General features: G+C 39.2%; 1 protein-coding gene across 11 annotated transcripts in view; it reads right to left on the bottom strand.

Moving 5' to 3' along the window:
* The window catches only part of SLC25A26 (solute carrier family 25 member 26), a 314287-nt gene that overhangs the window by 79967 nt on the left and 206648 nt on the right, over positions 1–27672 (bottom strand). For all 11 annotated transcript variants that reach the window (XM_079935021.1, XM_079935014.1, XM_079935019.1 and 8 more), the window contains 2 exons: positions 23474–23578; positions 22064–22111 (listed from right to left, as the gene is read on the bottom strand). In XM_079935021.1, coding sequence (XP_079791147.1) covers positions 22064–22111; positions 23474–23578 — 153 coding nt within the window. The remainder of the gene's footprint in view (positions 1–22063; positions 22112–23473; positions 23579–27672) is intronic.

Raw genomic sequence — 27672 nt, 5'->3', positions numbered from 1 at the left:
GTTTCTGATTCAGAAGGTTTGGGCCTGTGAATCTGCATTTCTAGACAGTTTCCCTGGTAATGCTGCTGCAGTTGGTTCAGGGACCACACTTTGAGAACAAATGATCTAGTCAATATTTTCTTTCTCTTGGTAAGTAGCAAAGTTGGTAATGAGGAAAAATGAACACTGAAACATGGTATATGATATACTATATCCTTAATAGGAATAAAGACTTCTGACCCTAAGAATTAAAGAGAAGTTGACATAAAGGAAATCCAAGATAGGCCTTAGAGATGGATTTAGCCCAAGATTCAGAAAACTATCTCTGTAAAGAGAATAAATATTTTAAGCTTTGCAGGCCACACAGTCTCTGCCACCACTACTCTGCCACTGTAGCATGAAAGCAGCCACAGACGAGACATACATGAATATGGGCCAATAAGGCTGTCTTACAAAAACAGGGTGGGGTCTGGTACGGCCCACAAGTTTACCAACCATTTTTTTTTTTATTCACTTATTTAATTTTTGGCTGCACTGGGGCTTCGCTGCTGCATGCGGGCCTCCTCTAGTTGCTCAGAGCGCGGGCCACTCCTTGTTGTGGTGCATGGGCCTCTCATTGCGGTGGCTTCTCCCGATGCAGAGCACAGGCTCCAGGTGCGCAGGCTTCAGAAGTTGTGGCTCGCAGGCTCCAGAGCGCAGGCTCAGTACTTGTGGCACATGGGCTTAGTTGCTCCGCGGCATGTGAGATCTTCCCGGACTGGGGCTCGAACCCATGTCCCCTGCGTTGGCAGGCGGATTCTTAACTACTGCGCCACCAGGGAAGCCCTTACCAACCACTCTGACAATGAGAAAACCAATGCCCAGGGAGATCAAACAACTTCAAAAGGCACAAGAGAGTAACTGACATAACTGCAACTAGAACTTCAGTATACTAATACCTGATGGAGTAAAGAAACCACTGTTAAAGTAATATTTTGATAAAGAAAAGCCACAAAATAGAATGTGTTATGAAACCTCATGTAGTTTAATAACCAAAAAGAAAAAATGACTTTACTAAACAAAAGGGTATGTTTTACACTCTCTCATTAATGCAAGTCATTATTATTTAATATTTCTGAGATTATTTCTAAATAGGAGGCTTACACAACAAAGGACACTGCCTGAACTCTTGTCACATGGCCCCCTGCATCTAACACTGGGCTGGAGCACAGCCTATGATGGAGCCTTCTGATCAGCGACTGGGGGAAATGGAAAGTCATGGGTTTCTCACTTCTTACCCTCTTAGTCGAATTTCACTAAGACTAAGTGAATGGATGCCCTTCCTTACAAAAATTATTCATGATGACACAAGTTTTCCCACATAAAAGCCAGAGGAGGTAGTAAATTGTAAAACTTAATGTGCAGACAACTAGGTTTGCTCTTAATTCTAGTTATTAGAAAATTAAATTTAAACAGAACATTTAGCTGATAAGTCAACATGTTTATCTTTACCACACAAACAGCTAAAAGTATGTAATTATACTTATATACATATACGCACGTAAGCAATTATATATGTATATGTATGTAGGCACACACGCACACGCACACACACACAAACACATACTCTTTATGCTTTCATAGCTGCCTAAGCTCTTAGTCTTAAAACTGACATTTGAATAAGTGAATATATTTTAGCAGTTGATAAAGTAAATTTTATGCATCGCCTTACAACTATTTACGTCAGTTTATAAAAAATAATAAGCCCGTGCATACATATTATGAAAAATAACATATCCTGCACTTTAACTATCAAACACAAACTCAAAAAAGTTTTCTCTAAAGTTGCTGGACACTTACAAGTGTGTATATCCAATTCTGGATACAAATGATGAGTTCTAAATCTGAGACAAAGTTTTAAACATGTTTGATGTATCCTGAACCATGCATGAAAAAGCATGTTATTTACACATCAAAGCAGCCCTGAGTATCCTAAAACAACTAGAGTGAAAAATGCCCAAATCTAATTTCATCCCTGTCCACACGCTTCTTTGAACTAATAATTCAGAGAACTGGTCAGTATGTTGAACTAATTAGCATGCTTAATGCTTGCCAACTTTGATGGCTCCAATTCTTTATATTAAAAAGTAGAATATTTTTTAAATAATTTTATTAAAAGTGCACACACAAGCAAATTTGAGAAAATGCAAAAGCTAGCACAAGTTGACATGTGTTGAATAATGCCTCAAAAAGCCCCAAAATATGGGTGACACCTGTTTAATACTCTCTAAGCTGTGAAACGGGTTGTAAATGATTTGGGGTTTTGATTTGCATGAAACGAATTAGGCAACATTTTTTTCTGTATCTAGTCATTTTCTGTAATAGTCAGCATGCACCTAACTTTATTTCAACATGAAAAATCAAAATTAAGTGTTCCTGGTAAGAGGTTTTCGCTCAAAATCTTTGAAGCGAAATCCCACACCTAAGAGCCAAGGGCAGAGCATTTGCCTTTACTACTCACACATTTGAGCCTCAGGGAAACATTTCTTACAAAGGTCACTCTAACATTTACTTTTGGTAATCAATGAAAAACCCATTGTAAGTAGGTTACTAAGTATTATAAGCAGTGTTAATTAGCTAACAGCGCCCTGATTTGGGGGGCGGGGGGGCCAAGTACCAGATGGATTTTTTTTTAAGTTCTTCTATTTAATGTTGATATTCTAAGACCCATTCCTATAATTTACATGAGAACATTACAGAGAGCCCTCCAAGCAAATTCCATCTTGACTTGCAATTCTATTTTTCCCTTCTAACTTGAGGCAAGAATTAGGCATTCAAAAAACAAAGGTTAACAAAGGTCCCAACCCCAAAAGGAGGTTAAGTACACGTGATTACAAGCAGGAAGTCCAAGCTCAGGGTTTTAGTACCACTTGAAGCATAAAAAACATTCTTTTAGGGCTTCCCTGGTGGCGCAGTGGTTGAGACTCCGCCTGCCGATGCAGGGGACAAGGGTTCGTGCCCCGGTCCGGGAGGATCCCACATGCCGCGGAGACGGCTGGGCCCGTGAGCCATGGCCGCTGAGCCTGCGAGTCCGGAGCCTGTGCCCCGCAACCGGAGAGGCCACAACAGTGGGAGGCTCGCGTACGGGGGCGGGGGTGGGGAAAAAAAACAAAAAATTCTTTTAAAGGCAGCTAGCATACTTTTTTTTAAGAATGTTTCCCCCAGTATCGACACACGGATTCCATTACTCTCCTCCACCTTTTTCTATTTTGTAAATGGGTTACCTAAAATTCAACTCATCCAGAGAAGGGGTTTACTCCCTGACTATTCATTCCTATACTTGCCAGCACTTTCACTATTGTTTTCAACTACTGATGAACTGCTTTACAACTGCATATACGTGCCCTTCCACATACAAGTAGCAGAAGCTCTCTGAGGGGAGAATCTTTGACCTCTTTTGTCTTATCCACACACTGCTAACTCCATAGCTGAGCCCCGCACGTAATAAACATTTTCAGGTGACCTAAAACCGCTGGATCATCACCTGAGCAACAATATTTATCTCGCAACCACAGTGAACTTCTTTTAAGCTGCAGTATACAAAGGAAATTTCCATAATCTGTCTTTTGCATTAAATATTTCATATTAAATTCCACAGTCTGCAGACCCTCCATTCTAGGAAGGGAGGGCTAGGTTAAGAGTCAAATAATCTCGGTTCTCAGTTTACCTTCACCACAGACTAGCAGAGTCATCTTGATAAGTCATTTCAGGTCTTGTATTTTATAGAATAGTGCGAAGAGGATAACTCTCCAAGCAAAGATGCTTCATGTTTGGATAAAATAAAATACACAGCACCTTTTCTTTCTTCAAGTCAATGTCAAGATTATTTATACCATATGGCAATGTAACAACAATAACAACAACAATAAAATGAGCGGTCCAAATTATATAAGGAAATAATACTATCTCCTGAATCAAAGTTAGATAAAGAACTAAGCTTCTAACCCACTGATGTACACATATTAAAGGTACAGTAATTCAAGAGGAAATAGGTCATTCTTACAAAAATGGAAAGAAAAAAAGGATAAAAGATACATAAAAGTTTTAGAATGTTTTTAGTCCTTCCTATCAGTTTTTTTAAGAGATGATTTAGAAAGGAAAAAGAAGGAAAACACGTAAGTTTGGGGGGGTTTTATCAGTTCTGTCAGTTAAAAAAAAAAAGGTGAAATGTCTTAGAAAATCAAAACATCATCTTTCAAGACTGGGATGTTCAAAAATATGAACACAAATACCTGAGTAGGAAAAAACAAGCAAACAAAAAACACACTGCTTGGCACCTAACAAGGAACCAACTCAAATTTGTTCCAGATACAGACCCACGTCTATTAAAAAATAGACAAGAGACACTTCACCAAAGAACATCTAAGGATGGCAAATAAGCACATTCAATATCATTACCATACAGCCAACTGATTTTCTACAAAGATGCAAACGCATATCAATGGAGAAGAGATATTCTTTTCAACAAATGTTTTTGGAACAACTGATCATCCATGTGCAAAAGACAAACCTCAGGGCTCCCCCGGTGGCGCAGTGGTTAAGAATCCGCCTGCCAAGGCAGGGGACAGGGTTTCTTGCCCTGGTCCGGGAAGATCCCACATGCACTGGAGCGGCTAAGCCCGAGAGCCACAACTACTGAGCCCGCGAGCCACAACTACTGAGCCCGTGAGCTGCAACTACTGAAGCCCGCGCACCTAGAGCCCATGCTCCGCAACGAGAGGCCACCACAATGAGAAGCCCGCGCACTGCCATGAAGAGTAGCCCCCACTCGCCGCAACCAGAGAAAGCTCGAGCGCAACGAAGACCCCACATAGCCAAAAATAAATAAATTAAATAAATAAAATTTTTTAAAGAAGAACCTCAACCTAAACCCCACCCTTAAATAAAAATCAACTCAAAATGGATCATAGATGCAAATGTCAAAGATAAAACTATAAAACTTTTAGAAGGAAACATGGGAGAAAACCTTAAGGACTTGGGGTTAGGCAGAGTTCTTAGACACGACACTCAAAGCACAATTCATAAAGGAAAAAGTTGATAAAATGGACTTTGCCAAAATTTTAAGGTTTTATAAATAATACGGTTCAGAGAATGAAAATACAAGCTAGAGATTATCAGAAAGTAATTATCATGCAAATCACATTAGTGACAAAGGGCTGGCATCCCAAACATATTAAGAACTTTCGAAATATTAAAGTAAGAAACAACCTGATTAAAAAATAGACAAGAGACACTTCACCAAAGAACATCTAAGGATGGCAAATAAGCACGTTCAATATCATTACCATTTGGGAAGTAAAAATTAAAACCACTATGGGATGTCATTACACACCTATTACAATGGCTAAAATTTTTAAATCCTACCAAAACTAAGTGGTGACAAAGATTTAGTATCCATTGCTGGTGAGAATGCAAAATTGTACAGCCAACGTATTAGAGAAAAGAGTTTTGCAGTTTCTTATAAAGTTACCATACACTTAACATATGACCCAGCAATCCCATTCCTGAGTATCTACCCTAGAGAAATGGAAATTTATGTTCACACAAAAACCTGTGCATGAATATTTACAACAATTCTCTTCATAATGGCCCCAAACTGAAAAGAATTCAAGTGTCGGACTTCTCTGGTGGCGCGGTGGTTGGGAGTCCACCTGCCAATGCAGGGGACACGAGTTCGTGCCCCGGTCCGGGAAGATCCCACATGCCACAGAGCAGCTGGGCCCATGAGCCATGGCCGCTGCGCGTCCGGAGCCTGTGCCCCGCAACGGGAGAGGCCACGGTAGTGAGAGGCCCGCGTACCACAAAAAAAAAAAAAAAAAAAAAAAAAGAATTCAAGTGTCCTTCAATGGGTAGATGTATAAACAAACTGTGGTATATCCAAACAGTGGAATAATTAAAAGGAACACACTATTGTTACACACAACAACTGGGATGAATCTCAACAGCACTATGACGAGTGATAGGAACTAGTCTCAAAAGACTTTATATTACATGACTCCATTTAAATGACAGATCCGCTGTTGCCAAGGATTAGAAGTAGGGAAATGAGTATGACTACAAAGGGATAGCACAAGAGTTTAGGGGATGATGTGAATATTTTGTACCCTGATCGTACTGCTGGTTATATTAATCTATACATGTTGTTAAAATGTATAGCTCTGTACACTAAAAAGAAGTCAATTTTACAGTATGATAACTTAAAAAACAAAATAAACAGTAATTACTTATTGTTCTTGCCTGAGATAAATATAGGAAAATGGGAAGGAGGAAGAAAAGCAATGTATTTAATTTTTAAAAGCTTTTCTGGGATCTCCCTGGTGGTCCAGGGGCTAAGACTCTGCACTCCCAATTCAGGGGGCCCGGGTTCGATCCCTGGTCAGGGAACTAGATCCCACATGCATGCCACAACTAAGAGTTCGCAGGCTGCAACTAAAGATCCCGCACGCCTCAACTAAGACCTGGCGCAGCCAAATAAATAAATGAATATTTTTTAAATAATAATAAAATAAAAGCTTTTCTGCCCAATAAAAGCCTACATGCAGTAATACAGCTAGAATCCAAATCTTAGTTTCCAAACACCACGCTCCACTAAAAGGAATCAAGGGCTCCTTGGAGAAGTGGCTGATTACAGGATTGGGCAGGTAAAGTACAAAGACTGGGACACCTTGATATACCAATAAGGAAGTTCCCAAAGACTAACAGGGAAATGTGTAAGAACAGTAGGCTTGAAGAGGCTCCCACTGGCCAAATTTGGGGCAGTTTGAGCATCAAAAAGAGTAATAATGGAAATGGGTTATGATTATTAAATAAAAAAGAATCTACAACTGTGCTGATGGTTGCACATATCGGTGAATACACTAAAACCCCATGAATGGTTACTTTAAATCGGTGACTGTATGGTGCATGAATTATATCACAATTAAGCCATTAAAAAAAAAGAATCCATAAGTATATAGGGATACTAAAAAAGGGACCTGGGGTGGGGAGACGTGGGGTGAGGAGGTGGTAAAGGAAGAAAGCTCTTCTTTACATAAGAATGCCAGCTAACAAATTCAAAGGAAAAGGACAGTATTAGGAAAATCAGCATTTTGCAATCACCAATGTAATAAACACTTCAGGCAAGAAGCATCCACAGATGTTAAAACTACTGGGTGAAAGATTATTGGGAAACAGGATAATCACATGGTCTCAGAATATTACCCCATAGATTACCTCTCAAAAACAAAGGAGAAATGAACCTCTGAAGTACAGAAAGCTAGGGAACACCAACGTAATCAAGTGATTAAACTTAGCTTCACCAAGTATGGGACACTATGTGACCCCTGGCACAATGCCACAAAAGTACCCAGCATCATGCATGCAATATCCATGCACACTCACAAAATTTAATACGTAATCTGAATATAATCATAAGGAAATCAGACAATCCAGATTATGGAACTGTTCATAGAACAACTCTGCCCTGGACTCTAAAAGAATGTCAATGCCATGCAGGGGGGAGAGGCGGGGAGGTTGGGGAAACCTAACAACCAAATGCAATGTGTGATCCTTGCCTGGATCCTGGAGAGAGGAAAAAAAAAAGTTATAAAGCTTTATTATTGGGACAACAGGAAAACTAATAAAACTGACCGTATATTAGATAATATGAATGCATCAATGTTACTTTTCTTGGGAAGGATAATGGTATTGTAGTTATGACAGGAATGACTATTCTTAGGAGACATATGCTGAATATTTAGTGACGAACTATCCTTGGATGTGTGTGCTTCCTATTAAAGTGTTTCAGGAAAAAATACTGTAGCGAGAAAGATGAACAAAGCAGACGGGACAAAATGTTAGTCAGTGAATTGTGGGAAAAAGACATGTTTTAACTTGTCTGTAAGTGGAAATTTTTCAAAATAAAATGTTGGAGAGAGAGAAGAAAAGAAAAAGAAGATGCTACTATGCATTTTAAAGCCTACTTACTTACATTCCCAAGAGAGAAAAGGAAATACATACACTGATATGAAAAGAGCATAAGAGTTCAGTCAAAGAATTCCGAGCCCAACTCTGCCCTCTGCTAACTGTATTATTTTATGTAGATCAAGTTATTAACACCACTGAATGTCAGTTTCTCATTGGTATTGAATAGGCAACTGCCTGTTAGTTCATAACATGGTTTACAAGATAGACGAACACTACAGATTGGCTGGGAATCATGACTAGATACGTAGGGGGTATGCACTTTTCAAGCACTCAGTTGACATTTATGATTCTTTGTAGGATTACTGTAAAGATTAAATGAAAAAACATACGAAAAGTACCTAGTCTGGTAAAGTGGCAGAGTCTGGATAAATTCAATCTACTTCCTCCTTCAAATACAGAAAAATAAAGTGACAAGAACTTACTGAGAGGTTACTATGTACCAGACCCTTTGGTGCCTTCACTTAATCAAAACTAGTCCAAAACTTAATGATTCAAATGTGTTATCTACACAATTTTTTCAGACTCTTATTAAACATCCATAAGGAAGAAGAAAGAATCTTTGTAAACGGTTGCATGAACCAACAGATAAATCAGCAGAGAGTGTAACTTTCACAAGATCCTCGTTGCTCCATGTAAGACATATCACTGTCTCCTCTAAACACAGATAATATTGATATCTGCTCCCAGGCAAAAGGCATACTTAATTTACCCTCTGAAGAAAACAAACTTCATCCCAAAGTGATTTTTAACTTGTTCATCACTCTATTTCCCAAAACAGAAGTATGGAATAATTCACGGATAAACAACAAGGAAAACTCATCACATGTAAATCAAGATATAGAGGAACTTTATTAGAAAATATGGTACCAGTTTATAAGCTTCCTACGCACAAATTTCATCACTTATTTCCCAAATATAGTTAGGATACACACTAAACTGATAAGATCGGCATGCTTCTCTAAGAATCATAACTTATTAACATAATTGCCTCCTCTTTAAAAAAAAAAATCAATGAAACACAGTTGAGGACGAAGAATTGTTATGAATGGTTATCATTAAGTGTTGTTAGTAAGAAATTTTTTCAGTTATATTAGGAATTAGAGAAAGCTAATTACTTGACAAAAAAATCAGGATAAAATAAAGGCCTTCAAACAAAGGAGCTATATCCTTATATTTATTATGCCTTCCAATATTTTCATTAGATTAGGACGGTAAGGAACCAGAAGTGTAAGACTGTCAGAAGCAGAGCGGTGGTCCAACCCAGGTAGTCTGCCTGCCAAGCCCGTGGCCTGAACCAATGTGCTCTAACACCTCCAGGCGACAGCAAATCCAGCCCAGGAAAGCAGTGAGAAGTCCAGACACAGTGAATGGTCACGGTGGCTTAGAAGTAGAAGACGGAAGATTCCAAGATTCCCAACGGAGGAAAAAAACCAACAACAAAAAACCCACAGAACTACAAAAAACCATGATTTTGAGGCTGTCACACTAAATAAGTGAAAAAGGCAAATCATGTACCCCCAAAAGGCAATTATAAACTCCAAAGGGAAAAAACATAAGAAAGTTCATGCCCCAAGTGTTCAGCAAATTAACATATGGACAAATTTTACCAAGTGATGGAATGCAAAAAGAGAGTCTATTTGATTCCCATGTTGGAAACATCTCCTTCAGGGTAACACAGGAATATGTGTTACCAACACAAAAGGAAGAATAACCCTGCACACTACATGGCCTAGTGATCATGCATGAAGTCTCAAATAATACACACACTAGTTCACTGGCGTTCAACTTTTCACTGGTGTGCAACTTTTAGAATCAACCCAGAAATGTCACGAAAGAAGTGACTGTGAGTGAAGGACAGGATGAAACTGTCAGCCATCTTCATAATCTAGGATCAAAGCGTAGGTGAGAAAAAGTCAATCCAGAAAGTGGTACTTGAAGGTGAAAGAGGATATGGTGGCAAAAAGGAAGAGCCTCATCTTATAAAAAGAAAGAAGATGCTGGAAGTTTGTGGGATAAGAAATAAAGACTCAAATATATGACTTCATGTTTCTAAAATAACCAGAGGAATGAAATTTGTGTAACCGAAAAAGGTTGGGGAGGAGCATAATGCCAGCTCCATCACACCCTCCACTCCAAAGGCTCAGGAGAGTGTGTCTAAACTGACAAATGAAGACACAGATGCATAAACATATTATTCAGAAATATGGATGTAATAAGAAGAACTAAAAATGGAAACAGTTAAAAGAGGCTACCTCTGCAGAGTGGGACTAGAATGAAGAGGGACAGGGCAGGAGACTTGCTTTTCAAGGTAAAATCTTCTTTCTCTATTATGTGAATTGCTACCAATTATTACTTTGATAAAAAAATTTTAAGGACTTCCCTGGTGGTGCAGTGGTTGAGAATCCACCTGCCAATGCAGGGGACACGGGTTCGATCCCTGGTCTGGGAGGATCCCACATGCCGAGGAGCAACCAAGCCTGTGCGCCACAACTACTGAGCCTGCGCCCTAGAGCCCGTGCACCACAACTACTGAAGCCCGTGCGCCTAGAGCCCGTGCTCCACATCAAGAGAAGCCACCGCAATGAGAAGCCCGCACACCGCATCGAAGAGTAGCCCCTGCTCACCGCAACTAGAGAAAGCCTCCGTGCAGCAACAAAGACCCAACACGGCCAAAAATATAAATAAATAAATAATTTTTTTTTAAAATTTTCATTAAGTTGTAAGTTTAAATTGTCATTATTTTAGAAGATCGTTTTAAAAATAAAGTATTTCATACAATGTCCAAATCTGGTATTCTTTTTTCCCCAGCTCTTTATTTTTATTTTGTTATTATTTTTGGCCACGTCATGCGGCTTGCAGGATCTTAGCTTAGTTCCCTGACCAGGGATTGAACCCGGGCCCCCTGCAGTGGAAGTGCGAAGTCCTTACCACTGGACCACCAGGGAATTCCCAGCTTTTTATTTTTAAAAATAAGTTATCGACTTTCTTAAAAGTTACTCAAACAATACAGGGAGCTCACATATACCCTACACCTAGCTTCCCTAATGTTAAGAACTTAACCAGAGTATGATTATCAAAACCAACTATTAGCATTGCTGCAATACTAACATCTAAATTATAGACCTTATTTGAATTTCCCCAGTTTTTCCGCCTAATATTCTTTTTCTCTTCCCAGAATCCCTCACTGCATTTGCTTGTTGTGTCTCCTTCGTCTACTCCTGGGTGTGACAATTCTTTTTTGTGACTTTGACGTTCATCACTTGAATAAAGTAGTGTCTGCCAGTTCTTCCAAATGTGAAATTACAGTTGTAACTGAAAAACAGCTTTAAAAAAATAGCTTGAAGGAAATACTTTATGACTGTGATATTCATTTTTGGTATGTTAAATATACCTATTGGTTCTTGTATTTGAGAGATGAATAATGAAGTACGTATGGATTAAATAAAATAATATTATTCAGGAACCTTGGATTGGAGAGTACTATTTATTAAGCTTTGTTTTTTATTTTTTAATTCGAACCACTTTTAAAAAGTGCCAAGCAATCAACTCAAGAGCTTCAAGGTTCAGACACACTGAAGTTTCTGCCACCAACATTTAAAACACAGACATTGTGTGCCCTCTAGTGTGCCATTTCTATAACGCAACCTTTGCATCAACAAATTCAATAACAAAAAGCAGAGTGTTTTCACAAAGGAAAAGAAATACCCTCTCATCAATTTCTGCTTCTCCACTAGTCAACAAATTATCTGTTAATTATTTGGCTAAGTACCAAAACCATTTCAATGCCAAAGATTATCAACTCTTTCCCATCTACTGGGTTATTTCTCAGAATATATGCGAAAGCTCAGGAAACAAAAGAGGACAGAAGGCTAAAATCAGTCAAAGCATTTTTAAGCAAACTTCACAAAGGCTAGAGGAAAGAAGATGTTGAAATCAATATTACTGCCTAATTCAGAAAGCACAGTTCACTGTGTCCTGCCCGTATAGATGGCTCCATTTCTATTGTTTAGAATCTTCTAACACAGAAACTGTGCTCCCCTTCAAGTTAAGATGCGGTCCAAGTCTCACAGATATACTACCACTTTGTTTTCACACAATTTACTGAAAAATTCTGAGCTCAATGAATAGTGAATTTATCTGCAAAACATGAGCAGGAAGCGAAGTGTAACCAGAAACACAGGCTTTAGAATCACATAGACTGGGCCTCTGCTTCCAGACCTGCCATATACTACATATACTAACTAGCTTGCTTTTCCAAGCCCATGCTACTGATCAATTTTAAAACAAACAAACAAACAAAAAGGTTAATATCTTACAGTTTTATCTGAAGATGAGAAAAATACAAGTAAAGTATTATACATGATCAGAATTCAAACTGTAGCTGTTATCATTATATAACCCCAGGGTAATCTGCTACCAGATAGTAAAACCCATTTTCAATAGCTCTTTTAAATGACTCCCTGCAACCACAATCCTTTATTCATATATAAACATTCTAGATTTTACCTTCACATTTGGTTTTCTTAATACATATAGTTTCTTTCTTAATACCTCTTATAAGATGGTGTTTGCTCAGACGATAAGATAGTACACAATCCTAAGACTCTCAAGAGTAATTTTTACCCAGTGTTCATAGGACACAGTTTGCACGTAACTGATAAAAGATTTTCTTCATGAATAAGTTGCTTACTATTTTCATATGTCAAAAAGTGTTTTACATATATAAAATATTCATAGGAGCACCCCCTAACAAGAAATGACAAAATTAAAATAAGGGCTATTTGCAGAAGACACAAGAATACCAGGAAATATGATAAGAAGAGACAAGGAGAAAATTAAGCTCACTGGAAGTGCAGAAAGTTGAGATGGCAGAAAACCACTAACTTGCCTGGGAATTAAGTGAGGACTAACTCCATAATTCTTGCCAAATGCATCTTAGGCCTAAGCATCTGCTGGAGATTTTAAATATCTAAGTATTTACAACTAGTCTACTTCGAAAAGTGTGATTAAGTCCTTGGTTTGTTCATCAAATATTTTCTGAGTGTGCTGTATGTCAAGGAATCTTCTAGGTGTTGGATTAATAGAAGAGAACAAAACAGGCAAGAAGCACTTGCCCTCAAAGTGTGTATATTCTATCAGAGGAACGCAGGAAATAAATTTATAAACAAAAAGTGAAGATAATTTCAGATGACGGTACTTGCTACGGTACCAAGTGAGCGATCGGGGTTCTGGCAGGTGTATGTTAGCTAGAGTGGTCAAAGTAGGCCCCTCAGAGAAGGAACATGTGAACTAACACCTGAATGATAAGACCAAATCAAGCAAACATTTGGGATAATAGGCACTTAGAAGCCATTGTTCTCCATGAATATCTCTATCTCCTTTTGCTTATGTCCTCTGATTAACTTTTCTTTTTAACGTCATGGAGACTTCTAGTTGCTGAGAACTTATTTTCCCCAAACTCCTGGCACTAATGTCTACTTAAAGTTTCAAAAATGAGAAAGATATAAATATGGACTATGAATTTTAAACATATATCTTCCTCTCCCCCAAAATTTGTCTGCGTATAAAATGCAAACTATATAGCTCACCATGGGGGCTAATATCATGGGCTCTCAAGTCCTTGGTTTCCTCCCTTACTGGATGTAAGACTCTGGACAAGGGACTTCCCTGGTGGTCCAGTGGTTAAGAATCCGCCTTGCAACACAGGGGACGCCGGTTCAACCCCCGATCAGGAAACTACGATCCCACATGCCGCAGGACAACTAAGCCCACGCGCCACAACTAGAGGAAAGCCCGCACACCCTGCAATGAAAGATCCCACGTGCAGCAACCAAGACCTGATGCAGCCAATAAATTTAATTAATTAATTAAAAAGCAGTGTATAAATGGAGAAATCATTAAAAAAAAAAGACTCTGGACAAACCACAGCTTTACTAAGCCTCAGTTTCCACAAAGCAAGGATCATGTTTTGGGTTACCGTATTATTTGAAATAATGCATGCTAAGAACTTAGCACAGTGACTGAAACATTGTAAATATTTGGTAAGCATTAGCTATTATTTCAATTGTGATTTACATATTTTTTAAGGAAAGTGTCTACATATAGTATATCAACACAGGTATTCTGAGATCTTTAAAATCAAAACAGTATAAAAAAGTAAGTAACTTTGAAATAAATTCCATTTTCAAAATAATGATTACAAAGAGACTGACAAATGATTTTTAAAGAAGAGCTTCCACACTGTTCCCACAAGGGCAAAGGTGGCGGGGAAAGAATAAGAACAGACATCAAAATTTACAGAGTAGAATTAAATGTCCAAATAATTGTAGTCTAGACAAGTGCTCTGGATATGAACAACAGGGTCCCCAACTACGGCGCTTAAGTCAGCGGTGTATGAAATGGTTCCCTTTCGGAAGGAATTGAGCTTGAACTAGAAGGACTTCAACAGATGAAATACAACAGACACGGTAGGGTGGTGACTCAGTCACCAAGTGGTAGTCACCAAGTGGTGACTGCAGTCCCAAGCCCCTCTTTGCCAGCCTTTACCTACCACACTGAAAAGCTGCATACATATTCAACTTCTCAATCCCCATGCAACTCAGGAGAGCTTTAGACACCTGGCCCAAGAAAGCTTTGTTTTCCAAGTAAACAGACGGACAGATAATGCCTCCTGCCTTTCCCACTTCTTCATACTTGGAAAGGGGCTGTGATGCCAAAAAGTGTGGCAGCCATTTTGTAACCATGAGTAATTTAGCCAGAGTATTAAGGTTCCCCAAGCAGAATGAAAGGGCCTGCATCCTCATGCCCTCATTTAACCAGTACACCAGCCTTAGAGGGACCATCTCCAGATTTCCTGTTACAGAGTGAGAAAACAAAAAAGTTCTAATACTAAACTGTGTTTAGTTCAGCCACTGTAGTCAGATTTTGTTATTTACAGCCCATCTGCCATCTAAATTAACACACAAATATGAAGGGACAGGATATTTCACATGAGATGAAAAACACAAAGGAACATCCTAGACAAAGCTACTTCAACATCATGGTGTATGATGCTAACATCTAAAAAGAATTAAAAGACAGTTTCCACCTTTATCCAACAGCTTTCCTATACGTTTCCTATACACTGAAGATTCATACTATTGATTTACTTCTCAGTAAACCCTACACACAGGAACTAGTATCTCTTCTAGACAACATAGCCAACACACAACAATGGAAATATGTAGCCTTTTCAAAACTGTACAGTGCAAAATGAAATCTGTCCAAAGAATGAGAAAAGTAAATAGCAGCTGGTTTTATGTAAACAAAACATGAGAAAATATGCACTAAACGGCTAAAGCAATTTTTCCACATTAAGATAATTTTACTAAATTGTTCTTTCTAAAAATGTTTGTTTATTTAAGAGATGATGAAAAACTACGCTAAAATCCATATTTGAGGAGTAATAATTTTATGTTCTCCGGATTAAAGAATGAAGTATTGTGCATTCCTCACAGACCATCTCTAAAGTTATAATAAAGTAAATGCCATTAGGTGACATTTTATAAACCGCTTGTGATTAAAGGCAATATTTCATTTTCATTTGTTTAATATTCCCATTAATAAGAATGTCTTATTACACATTTACTGAAAGCCTGAACAATAAAACAATGAACAAATTCCAAGAGCAGATTTTTTTCTTTTCCCATGAAGCTAACGTTATGGAATTTTAACAGATGTTCTATTTGGTCATAGTTAATAAAATGAATTATGTAGGATTAAAACAAGGTTCAATATGTTTGCATTGGACTTTAACTGAAAAACGATTTCACATTAAAAGTTTGGAAAGATTTACAACCTTTTTTTCCCTTTATAGTGAATTACTAAATATATGGGAAAAAAAGGGAATTAATTACTTTTCTAATGAAATCAGGCTTATAAAAACTATTTTTTCCAGGTGTAAGAAGATGGAAATCTCAGAAAAGGGTACACTCTTTGGTACTTCAGCACTTATGTAATGCGAATACCTTACAATGTAGCGTGTCAGAGGCTGACCCCCACCCAGCATAACTCCAAACCCCATAGAGCTCCCCCGGCACTTTGAAACAGTCACAGTGTCTAACAGCATCTGAACGAAAGACAATCAAACTTAAAGGAATGAAAAAAGCAACGAATATTTACTGAGCTCTGAGCTTGTAGAAGGTGTTACTGCAGAGCCTGTGCATGCTACAAAGAGGTCAAAACCCAGTTACTGTCTTCAAGGGTAACTTATATGCTGTCTGGGAAGAGCAGGCGTAATTACACATAGACAGACAAAACTGAAATGTGAAGACAGGGGATTCCCTGGTGGCGCAGTGGTTAAGAATGCACCTGCCAATGCTAGGGGACACGAGTTCGAGCCCTGGTCCGGGAAGATCCTATGTGCCGCGGGGCAACTAAGCCCGTGAGCCACAACTACTGAGCCTGAGCTCTAGAGCCCACGAGCCACGACTACCGAAGCCCGCACGCCTAGAGCCCGTGCTCCACAACCAGAAAAGCCACCACCATGAGAAGCCCGCACACCGCAACAACGAGTAGCCCCCCGCTCACCGCAACTAGAGAAAGCCCGCGTGCAGCAACGAAGACCCAACGCAGCCAAAATTAATTAATTAATTTTTAAAAATATAAAGATAAACCAAAAAAGAAAGAAAGAGATAATGCCAAGGAAACAATTTCATACAAAGACACACAATGATACAGAGCATTGATACAAGCAGGAAAATTCTCATCAGAGAACACTTCTTTTTCTCTTCCATCATGAAAGCAGAAACTAGTACACAGGCTTAAGAATGGTAAAAAAGTAATAATTCTAACTACAGTTGCACGAAAATATTTTCAACAGAAAACATTCAAGTATTGCAATCTTAAAAAGAAAGCCTTCCTCTAAGTGGGTAATCTTATCTGGAGAAAAAATTCCAGTAAATTACCAACGTGACCCAAAAAAGAATAATCATAAAAAATTTTCCAACTCATTTATGTTAGTAATTTTGATTGGTTCAACTATCAATTAGGGTAACTGTACATTATTATAACCAATAGGTTGTTTTCCTACAGAAGTAGCCAGCGAACACAAAATCAGTTGCAGGTTGCAATCTGTTAAGTGAATAAACAATTCCATTCTACAAGACATTTGGATAAAACACTCTCCAACTGTAGCTGAGAAGCTTTTTAAGCAGTAACAGTTAGCCAGCCTCTAGCTCAAACACAACTATTGTTATTCATCATCATGAAACGGCATTCACACATTTACATGCAGGCAGATCAAGGCTGCATCCCCATTCAAGAACCTGACAGCCTAGAGGCAGCTTTCTTCATCTCTGGTCCTAGCAGACCATATTGCTGCAATACCTCCTTCGTGAGACTGCAGCAAGAACAGCTGACACAAAGTTTCTAGCACAGAGGGGCAAATGGCTCAGAGAGGTTAAGTAACTTGCCAAGAGCAGACAGCTAGTGAGACACTGGCATTCCACACTGAGATGTCATTTCCTGTCAAAAGCTCTTTCAGTTACCAAGAGTACTATCAAGCATAGTTAACATACTTTGAACACATCCTACGTGTCAGGGTCTATAGAAAGCACTTCATATGGATCTCTTCATTTAATTCTCACCATAACTTCAATATAATTTCAAACCATCAGTTCACAGTAAAGGAAGAAAATTGTTGTCAGATATATGTTCATACGCCCAGTCTCACTTAAAATTAAAATTACAGTGAGATCATTTTTCATCTCTGAGATTGCTAGTACCGTTGGTGTGGCAGGGGTCAACATAGAGCTCCCACACTGTGCAAAAGGGTCGACTGGTACTTCTGCGAAGGGCAATTTGGCGATTTGCATCAAAATTACAAATGCCCATACACCCCTAACCAAGAAATTCTACTTTTCAGCATCTAACCTACAAACATTCTCAACCACGTATGAAATGACACAGGAACAGTATTATCCATTGTAGCATGTCTGTCCTGCCCACCAATGAGGAAGTGGTGGCACAATGATCCCTTTGTACAATGGAGTCCTACACAGTCATAAAAAAGTGTGCCCCTTATAAAGTGATATAAAATGATCTCTAAAATATTTTGGTTAAAAATCAAATAAGATGCTAAACACCTAGGATAGGGCAGCTCTGGAAAAACACACAAGAGACTTATATAACATGAAGACCTTGGGGGGAAAGGAAATGATAGAGCTGGGAAAGAGGATTTGAAGGACGATTCTTAAGGCTTGATTCCTAAAGGTTCCTGTTTCCAGCCACTAGATTAGGGGAAATTCTCACTGCCTGAAATAGACAATAAGAGAAACTGGGTTTGGAACTTGCGAGTGAACTTTGCAGTCAGAGTGGGGAATGTTGCACCTAAAGGGACAGATTGAGGGCTTCAGTGAACTCACAGAACAGGATGAATGACTTGTTCTGGCCCGCCCGAGTGCTTGATTTTGATTGCATGTGTAACAGAATTTGGTGGGAGACTTGCGTTATGGAAGCCTGGGAGCAAAATAAGGGTGAGAGGGGGAGATAATTCTCACCTATCTCAGATCTCTTTAGTTGCTACACTCATCTACCAAAAAGAAGCCAGGAGTTACTCATTACCAAAACGGCAACATCCTGCCAGTGAGGCCGCTCCAACTGCATTTCACTGTGAGACTCATTGCAGATAACAGTTAAAAACCAGTAGTTTATCCTCCAAACTCCAGTGGACATATGTCAGGCTCTTGTAAGAGCTTTTCCCATGTGCTTGATTCCAGGTCCCTGGCAAACATTCGGCTGGGGTGAGAGGTTCAACCATTCCTCCTGGAAAATACCCAACTTGGGTGAGTGCTTTTTTGAAGCGCCGGCTTGAGGTAGAGGGAAATCACTCCTGCCTCTTCTCTGGGTGTGAAAACCCCAATTGTGCTTCGATAAGCAAGGTACACACAACGTGTGTTCTTTCACACCCTTGGGCCTTTGTATGTGTTGTTACATCTTCCTGTCTCCTGGACTACTTCTAAGTGACACCTCTTCAAGAATTCAGCCCAGACTAATTTTTATTAATGCAATGAATACTGGGTACCACTCAAGCACTGCTTCCTCTATAACCTCTGCTGCATCTTGGATATACGTGTCATTTCAGCCCTATTACACTGCCCTGTAAAGTGTCTGCCCCCCGTTTCCTTCCCCACCAGAATATGAATCCTTCAGGGCAGAAGTGTTCTGCGTGGTGCCCAAGACACAGCAGGCACTCTTAAAATGACTGTCGTGTAGAATGTGTGGATAAAATGCATTTGCTGAGCCTAACTTATTCCTACTTTTTTTTTTTTTTTTTTTGGAAACGACTTGCCTTTCTCTGCTTTCTTTCTAATTCACATCCAAGGTCATGAGGCTGCCCTCCACAGAACTTTTGGGACAACGGACCCTCTGAAATTAGCCTGGCTATGAAAGCAGCTGTGATTTTGCTCCCCGTTTCCATCTTACTGGAATAACCACACTGCCCCACAATGCTTCGCCACATCTAATTTGGCCTAGATCATGAGGAAAATGAATACTGAAAGGGTGAGGTAAAGAGTATAATCGGTTCACCTTGCTTAGACTCCATCTAAAATTCACAGTAACTAAAATAATTTAGGAGAACATAAGGGATAAGCATGCAATCTCCACAAAAATCAAATGGAGTAAAAACCATGTGACAGCATTCACAAAATCTAAAGATCACACATAATCTATCTTATCACGCATGGATTCAAACTTCAATCTCATTCTAATGGGCTACCGCGAGGGAGATAAAACTATTTTAAAGAAAAAACTGTATACAGAATAAATGTATGAGTTTCCTGGTGACTCTCACTAAGGCTTCAATGTATTTTCTTATTGAAACAATCAAACAAGCTCTTGGCAAAAAGATTTGATATTGGTGTCAGAATGATGTAAGAATTGAAACTATTTATAATGTAAAAATTTTGTTTAAAGCAGATACATCACTTCTTATTTTTCTCATTCTGAAAAGAAGCGATGTTTCATTTAGCGCGAAAAGATTTGATATTGGTGTCAGAACGATGTAAGAGTTGAAACTATTTATAATGTAAAAATGTTGTTTAAAGCAGATACGTCACTTCTTATTTTTCTCATTTTGAAAAGAAGCGATGTTTCATTTAGCAGTAACTCTTCTCTCATTCTATGAGAGAATCTGTACAAAAGCAATATTTCAACTAAAATCAGTTCTGAAGGATATTTTTATGAAAATGCATAATGCAGAAGACCCCAATTAAATTTCCAACAAAGCACTGCCATCTTGAGTAAACAAAGTCATCTCACTAGGGGCACACTTTTTGCAAGAAATGCAGCCTAGAAATTAATTACTAGTGTGACATATGTCAAAACAAATTTTTAGGGCTTCCCTGGTGGCGCAGTGGTTGAGAGTCCGCCTGCTGATGCAGGGGACACGGGTTCGTGCCCCGGTCCGGGAGGATCCCACATACTGCGGAGCGGCTGGGCCCGTGAGCCATGGCCGCTGAGCCTGTGCGTCTGGAGCCTGTGCTCCGCAACGGGAGAGGCCACAACAGTGAGAGGCCCGCGTACCACCAAAAAAAAAAATATTTTTAAAGAATAGAATGCAGTTGTAAACATGTGTTTTATCTATTTGTATGCATAACCAGTATTCTCTGGCATGTAAATACATTCATTTATTCAGCATCTCTCAGAAGAACAAAAAAAGGTTTATCGTCGTCTCTTTTTGCACCTCACCGAGGTGAAACCTGAGTAAATAACATGTGTTTAGTGAGTGGGAAAATAAGTACAGAATGAAGATACAGTGCAAGTGTTATTTTGAAAGGCAGAAGTCATCTTCACACAAATAACTAATTTTGAAACATTCAGTCTGCCTTCAGAAGTTTTTCCAAGATATACATCAACTACACCACACTACACTAAAGGTTATTACTTTGTGGAAATCAAAGCTTTAAATAACATGTAACAGTGCTGGTGTTTCATAAAGAAGACTGTAATCTACACTAACAACAAACAAGCAAACAAACAAAATAAACAAAAAGACTACCTGGGAGTAAAATTCAGACTTCAAAGATTTCAATATTCTGCTAATTATGACAATATGTATTTAAATTAAACACATTTTTATAAATGAGAATGTTTTAGCATCCAAGGGAAATCCAAACAGAAAACAAAGATTCAGAGCAGAGGTATGCTGAATCTCTTCTGTATTTTAATAGATTATGTCCTAATCCTTTTCACAATGTACACCTATATCAAATCATCACACTGTACACTACGAATGCCTCACAATTCTATTTGTCAATTATATGTCAAAAAGCTAAAAAACAAAAACCCCTAGGATTTAAACTCACTTAAAAAAAAAAAAAACTTATGTCCCAAACCAAACAAAGACTTCTCTTATATCCCATACCCCAGTTATCTATAAATCAACTTTTAAACTTCAAAACAGCCTCCTCTATATGAGCCAAAAATTAAAACATGCTTCCTGCAGTAATATATGTACTAAAATCACTTTGCTTTTTCAACCAAAAAAAGAAGACATTGACCACATATTGAACCGCAGAATTTCGGAACTGGAAGGCTTGCTCTGGGGGCACACTGCACTGCAAGTCACAGGCAGGGTCAGCTCTCCAGTGCAGACTGAACTTCCCAATTCATCATATTTTGCTATCAGGAAGACAAGAGCTAACTGCATGATTTTTCACATAAAAATAGACCTTTGGGACACTTGTCTCCCAGGGTGCTTCTTTCCTTACCAATTTTTCACTCATTCTGTATATTACAGTAATTAACTTGATATCTTACCCTTAGTAGTTATTTCTTCATATCTTAGCTATCACAGCCATGTAGCCGCCTATGATAAGACTGAAGCTCTAGGATGGGCCTTCTGACCACTGGGGCTGCTCTTTCAGCTGACCCATTCTACCCAGTCATCAGATGTAAGAGCCAAGATAAGACTAAACAGTGTTTTCAAAAGTGATCATCATTTCCCTTTGTAATTTTTTAAACCAGTCTCTCCAAATAAATTTACTAAACAAAGCATATCATTCTTTTGTAGTTCAATATTGGAAATTAAGTTACTTACCTCTCTTAAAACAGTGCTTTTGTAGCCTCGATATAATCCTTGGATGCCCTGAAACAAGCAAAAAGCCAAGACCTCAGAAAGTTAGAATAGCAGAGACTTCTAAATGACATTCTGCACGAAGCAGATTTACCTTTTCTAAAGTTTGAGTTTTGAAATATTCACAATGACTACAGTTCTATAAGAGGTTAAAGCTTTTAAACTGGCTTAAAGTACATAAAGCTCAGATCGGCTCCCTTTAAAATGGGAACATCTCTAACAATAAAGCTGACTACATATTAAACTTTACTTATTTTCAACATTTCTTCTCTTGAAAAAAAATACTTGAGAAGCTTTAAATAAACATATTTTCAAAACCAAATGCACACAGAATGCCAATTATCCTTTCACAAAAGAACAGAACTATATTTTATAGTTTCAACTATAAGACGTCACAATGCATGAATAATCTCTCAATAGTGAGAGATACCTCTAGACAAGCCTTGACTTATCTGTTTAACTATCCACACGATTCAACACGGACCCTTTACTGAACTGATCTCAATCATACAATTAAACGCTCAATGTCTTCTCACCTAGGTGACAGAGGGATTAAGAATAAAACTTTTCTAGGGCTTCCCTAGTGGCGCAGTGGTTGAGAGTCTGCCTGCCGATGCAGCGGACACGGGTTCGTGCCCCAGTCCGAGAAGATCCCACATGCCGCGGAGCGGCTGGGCCCATGAGCCACGGCTGCTGAGCCTGCGCGTCCGGAGCCTGTGCTCCACAATGGGAGAGGCCACAACAGTGAGAGGCCCACTTCAAATAAAAAAATAAATAAATAAAAGAATAAACCTTTTCTAAAACCTAGACTCACTGAAATTTTCATGTGACTGATTCCATTTTAAAGAAAAAGAAGGGCTTCTGTACAAACTATAAAGAAGAGCAGCTCACTGGTCCCTAGCCACATGGCCAGCACACATGAAATTTGATCCACAGGTTAACATGAACCAGTACAAGTGGAATTACATTTTTATATAAACATTACGACATCGGTCACTAATATCAGTCCATTACCACAGGTCTCTTCCATGGGTCCTCAAATTCTATACTGATGTTTTAATATAATATCTTTATTCACTTTACATATTCACTATTTATTCCATATCTGATTCCAAAAGAATGATAAGACTACTGCAATGTAGGACACACACTTAGTAGTGTGGTTGTTTAGAAATTTGAAAAAGAAATAAAAATGAAATTAAAATTTTGAAAACAATGGAAAGGCAAAGATAATCTTAGCATAAAAAGTTGCTATAATTGGACAATAAATTTAGCTTTAAGGTCTCTTCTAAGGCTCCTAAGATGAGGGCCACAGTATTCCTATTAGCTGCCACACAATATTCTCAATAAGAGAGCTTAAAAACATATTCTCACCTCTTGACATAAGATGTTAGAGAAAATGTGAAATGTTCCTGAAGAAGCAGATACCTGTGCCCTCTGCTTAACTACTTCAGAAGGAACTCGAATCAGGCAAGCAACCTAAAATATACAAATTTAATTATATCCTTAAAAAGAAGTAACTGCTATGAAAAAGGAAACAGCTTCATAAACAAAAATTACAGTTAAACAAAAGCATAATGTACAGGCTCAGTTCAAGATGCGAAAAGTTGGGGTTTTTTTTCGATTTTGTTTTGTTTTTTTAACCTAAAACACTTAGAGCATTACTGGACATGCATTGTGTTACCAACACAGAACCTCTCCTCCCTGATCCCACGTAGATCCTCCTACCTCCTGCCTCACTGCTCCAAACAAATCTGTCTGTAAGCCACTCGATGGGAAGAAGCACATGCACTCATTCTGAACTCCCAATACCTACGAGGACATCTAGCGGTCACATGACAGCCATTTCAAACATGTTTGCTCAATGAATGAATCAAAAGGGCCTTAGCTTTACTGGAGTAACACACATCAGTAGAGGCAAGACTGAAAAGCAGCTGGTTACCCCAAACCCTCCAACCCACCCCACCCCCAGCCTCGGCCAGCTCCCAACCGCAGCAACCCCCGACCTCCCCAACACCCAACAGCTGAGGAGTAACTCCAGGCACTCCCGGGCCCTGCTCCAGCATTTGAGTTGACGTAGGTCCCGACTAGTCAACAAACAATTGTAATATCACCCTTGGTGACATGCCAGGGTCAGTTACACGCCACTCAACCTCACACTTCCAGGACTCCGCCTTCAGTAGCCCACTTATCTTCAGAAATATTAAGAATTGGTCAAACCGGAAAGAACTGGTCTGCCCACTGAAGGACAGAAGGCAGGGGAAAGGGCAGCAGGCAACAGGGAGGGAGACATATAAACTGATATTTTAAACTGTTTTAATGGAAGTCCTGTATTGAAGCCTCTGTACGCTAAGCAACCTGTCAAGGATACGAACTTTTTTTCCAATGTGGAATTCACACACCTGACTCTGGTGTTCAGTATTTTGTATATGGTTAAGGAGATTAATTTTAAAACTTTCACAATATATATTTCATATACAAATATATGTATTTGAGGCACAGTAAGAAATGTGGACAATCTTCAGTGACACACGCAGCAAAATGGAAACAACAGGAAATTTAACAAAACCGTCCCACCAAACAGGATGTTTGCCCTTTTCAAGAGTCTCCTAATTCCTAATTTGAGATGACTACCCAATTTGGATATTATATAAGGCTTTGTCTTTCTAATGTTAAGTAGCTCTAAGGTACAAATCAGCAAACTTTTAATGTAAAAGATCAAATAGTAAATATTTTAGACTTTGCCAGCCAGATGGTCTCTGTCACAACGGTGCGACCATGCTGTGGGAACACAAAAGCAGCCATAGATAATAATGTGTAAGTGAATGGTGTGACTGTGTTCCAATAAAACCTTATTTATAAAGACAGGTGATGGTCTGCCAACCCCTGCTCTAGGTATAAACACTGGCAAATCCTTCTTTGGTATTAGCCTTGGTAAGAGCAGAGCAGGCACAGAACAGATGTAGGCCTCAGCAACCCCAGGAAACAAGGGACAGGGATGGCAGGTAATGTGATTCTAGGTGTCATGGAGTCAGCTAACAAGGGTGTATCACCTCTGAAAAGTAGCTCAAAAGGAATAGTACTTTATGTGGACGCACTCCAACTGATAGGGTCAGGATAACACACCAGTTGGAGTGCATTAATGACCTGAAGTTATTTTTCTCCCCAAACTGACAAGACTCACAAAACAATATAATCTAGTTTCTTTTTCTTCGTTCATCAAACATTTGAATGCCTTTTGTCTGCAAAGATATCTACAATTTGGGCCAATGTATCTTTCCACCCACAGTCTCCCTTCAAATTTACCTGATTCAGTTCAACAAAAACATGTAGAGCCAGACACTGCACAAGACACTGCCTGGTAAAGAAAACTAAGATGGTGCCCTGACTTCAAAGAACTCGCAGCCACATATAAACAGTTTCAATAATACTGATACATGGCAAGAGATAGAGTAAGATTAAAAAGAGGCAAAGACAAGTATCACAGCAAACGGAGAGGAGGGGTATTTAGTCCAACCTCCAGACTGAGGGAAAACTGCCAGAGATTATGCCTTCACAGAACCTTCCAAAGGAGCAAGAATTAGCTGGCAAGAAAGGTAAAAAGGGCATGATGGGGAGTGGAAACAGAAAAGCACACAATACGAAAGCAGGGTGCTCAGGGGTAACAGAACCATCCCATATCAAGTTAGCATTCTACAGTGTGTACCCACCCAAGCCATTCCATATCACCAAAACCTCAAGTTTAAGGTCAAGAGTAATGGGGAGTAAGACTGAACAGACGGCCAAGAAGGCCCTGTATGCCACGCAAGGAGCCTGGACTTCATCGCATAGACAGTGGGACCAACTGCAACAGTTTAGGCGGAGGATCTGTAGCAACATGGGCGGAGTTGGAGGGCATTATGCTGAGCGAGATAAGTCAGAGAAAGCCAAATACTGTACGGTATCACTTAGATGTGGAATCTACCAAATACAACACACTAGTGAGTGCAACGAAAGAGAGGCTGACTCACAGATACAGATAATAAGCTAGTGGTTACCAGTGGGGAGAGGAAACAGGGGAGGGGCAATATAGAGGTAGGGGATTAAGAGTTACAAACTATTATGTATAAAATAAGCTACAAAGATATATTGTACAAACACAGGGATAGTTTGTGTTGTGTACAACACAGCCAATAGTTTACAATAACTATAAATGCAATATAACCTTTAAAAGTTGTAAACTACTATATTGTACACCTGTAACATATAAGTACATCAACTATACTTCAATAAAAAAATAAAATAAAATACACACAAAGTTTGGGCAGAGGAATCATAACCTGTGCTTTAGGGACATCACTCTGGCTGCAGTAGGTAGAAGAATAGTTGCAGGATAGAAGAGAAAGATAAGAAGCAAAGAGGAAAGACAAAAAGAAGGCAAGACACAAGCTCTGAGACTACTACAACAGTTCTATAGAAGATACCAGGAAATGAATGTGGCTCAGAGAAGAAGGTTCAAATTTGAGGGAAGAGTCAGGAGTAAAATGAAAGGACCTGGTGACTGGTAGGAGGTCAGGAGTGGGGAGAGAGTAAGATACTCCTACAATACAGTGGTGCCATTAAATGAGACCGGGGGGCAGAGGAGGAAAACAAGTTTAGAGCAAAAAGGATAAATTCACTCTGGGAAATGCTGAGCAGGAGAAATCTGTGGCACATATAAGGGGCTGTGTCTATCCAAGAAATTAATATCTGACTATAAAGCTAGAAAATAACAAGGCTAGAGATACAGATATAGGAGTCATCAGCACATAGGTGATGGCTGGAACCAAGAGAGTAGATTACCTAAATAAAGAGCAGGGCTTCCCTGGTGGCGCGGTGGTTGAGAGTCCACCTGCCGATGCAGGGGACACGGGTTTGTGCCCCGGTCTGGGAGGATCCCACATGCCGCAGAGCGGCTGGGCCCGTGAGCCATGGCCGCGGAGCCTGCGTGTCCGGAGCCTGTGCTCCGCAACGAGAGAGGCCCCAAACTGGGTATAAATTATGTTACTTTCGGTAAGAGTGTAAACTTTTAAATCCATGCTAATAAACCAGGATAGAAAATTAAGGCCACTGAAACTTACATGAACCTTACAGGGCAGCTCCCAGCATCTAAAACTCATTACAGAAATGAAAATAAATAAATAAGAAAAGAAAGAAAAGGGTACTCTAACACCTTGTATTTTTCAACTCAAGAGGTCAAGAGTGAAATATGACCCCAATATGTCAAGAAAATACGAACTGTCCACTTTTGTGCCTTGGCATAAATATTTATAGAACTTCATGCTTCGTAACCCTCCGTGTTCTTACATTATATTTTTATTTCTTAAAAATACAGCAGCAGAAGAGAAATTTTGTAAAGGTTCTCAGATGAAAAACAATCTAACAGAAGAGGTACAAAGCACCCAGCATGGTTTCCTGACTTCCCCGGCATGGCAATTTTGGTGTAAGAGGCCACAAAGTAATGCCTCTATTTCCTTCAGCAACTCCCTTGCCTTCCATTTGGTTTTATATTAACTCTGATCTTTCTCAGATTTGAATCTGAGCCGCCACGGAGT

This window comes from Stenella coeruleoalba, assembly GCF_951394435.1.
Source record: "Stenella coeruleoalba genome assembly, chromosome: 10".
NCBI classification, from domain to species: domain Eukaryota; kingdom Metazoa; phylum Chordata; class Mammalia; order Artiodactyla; family Delphinidae; genus Stenella; species Stenella coeruleoalba.
The sequence above is the reverse complement of the archived record's forward strand: the minus strand, read 5'-3'. Positions and strand labels throughout refer to the sequence as shown.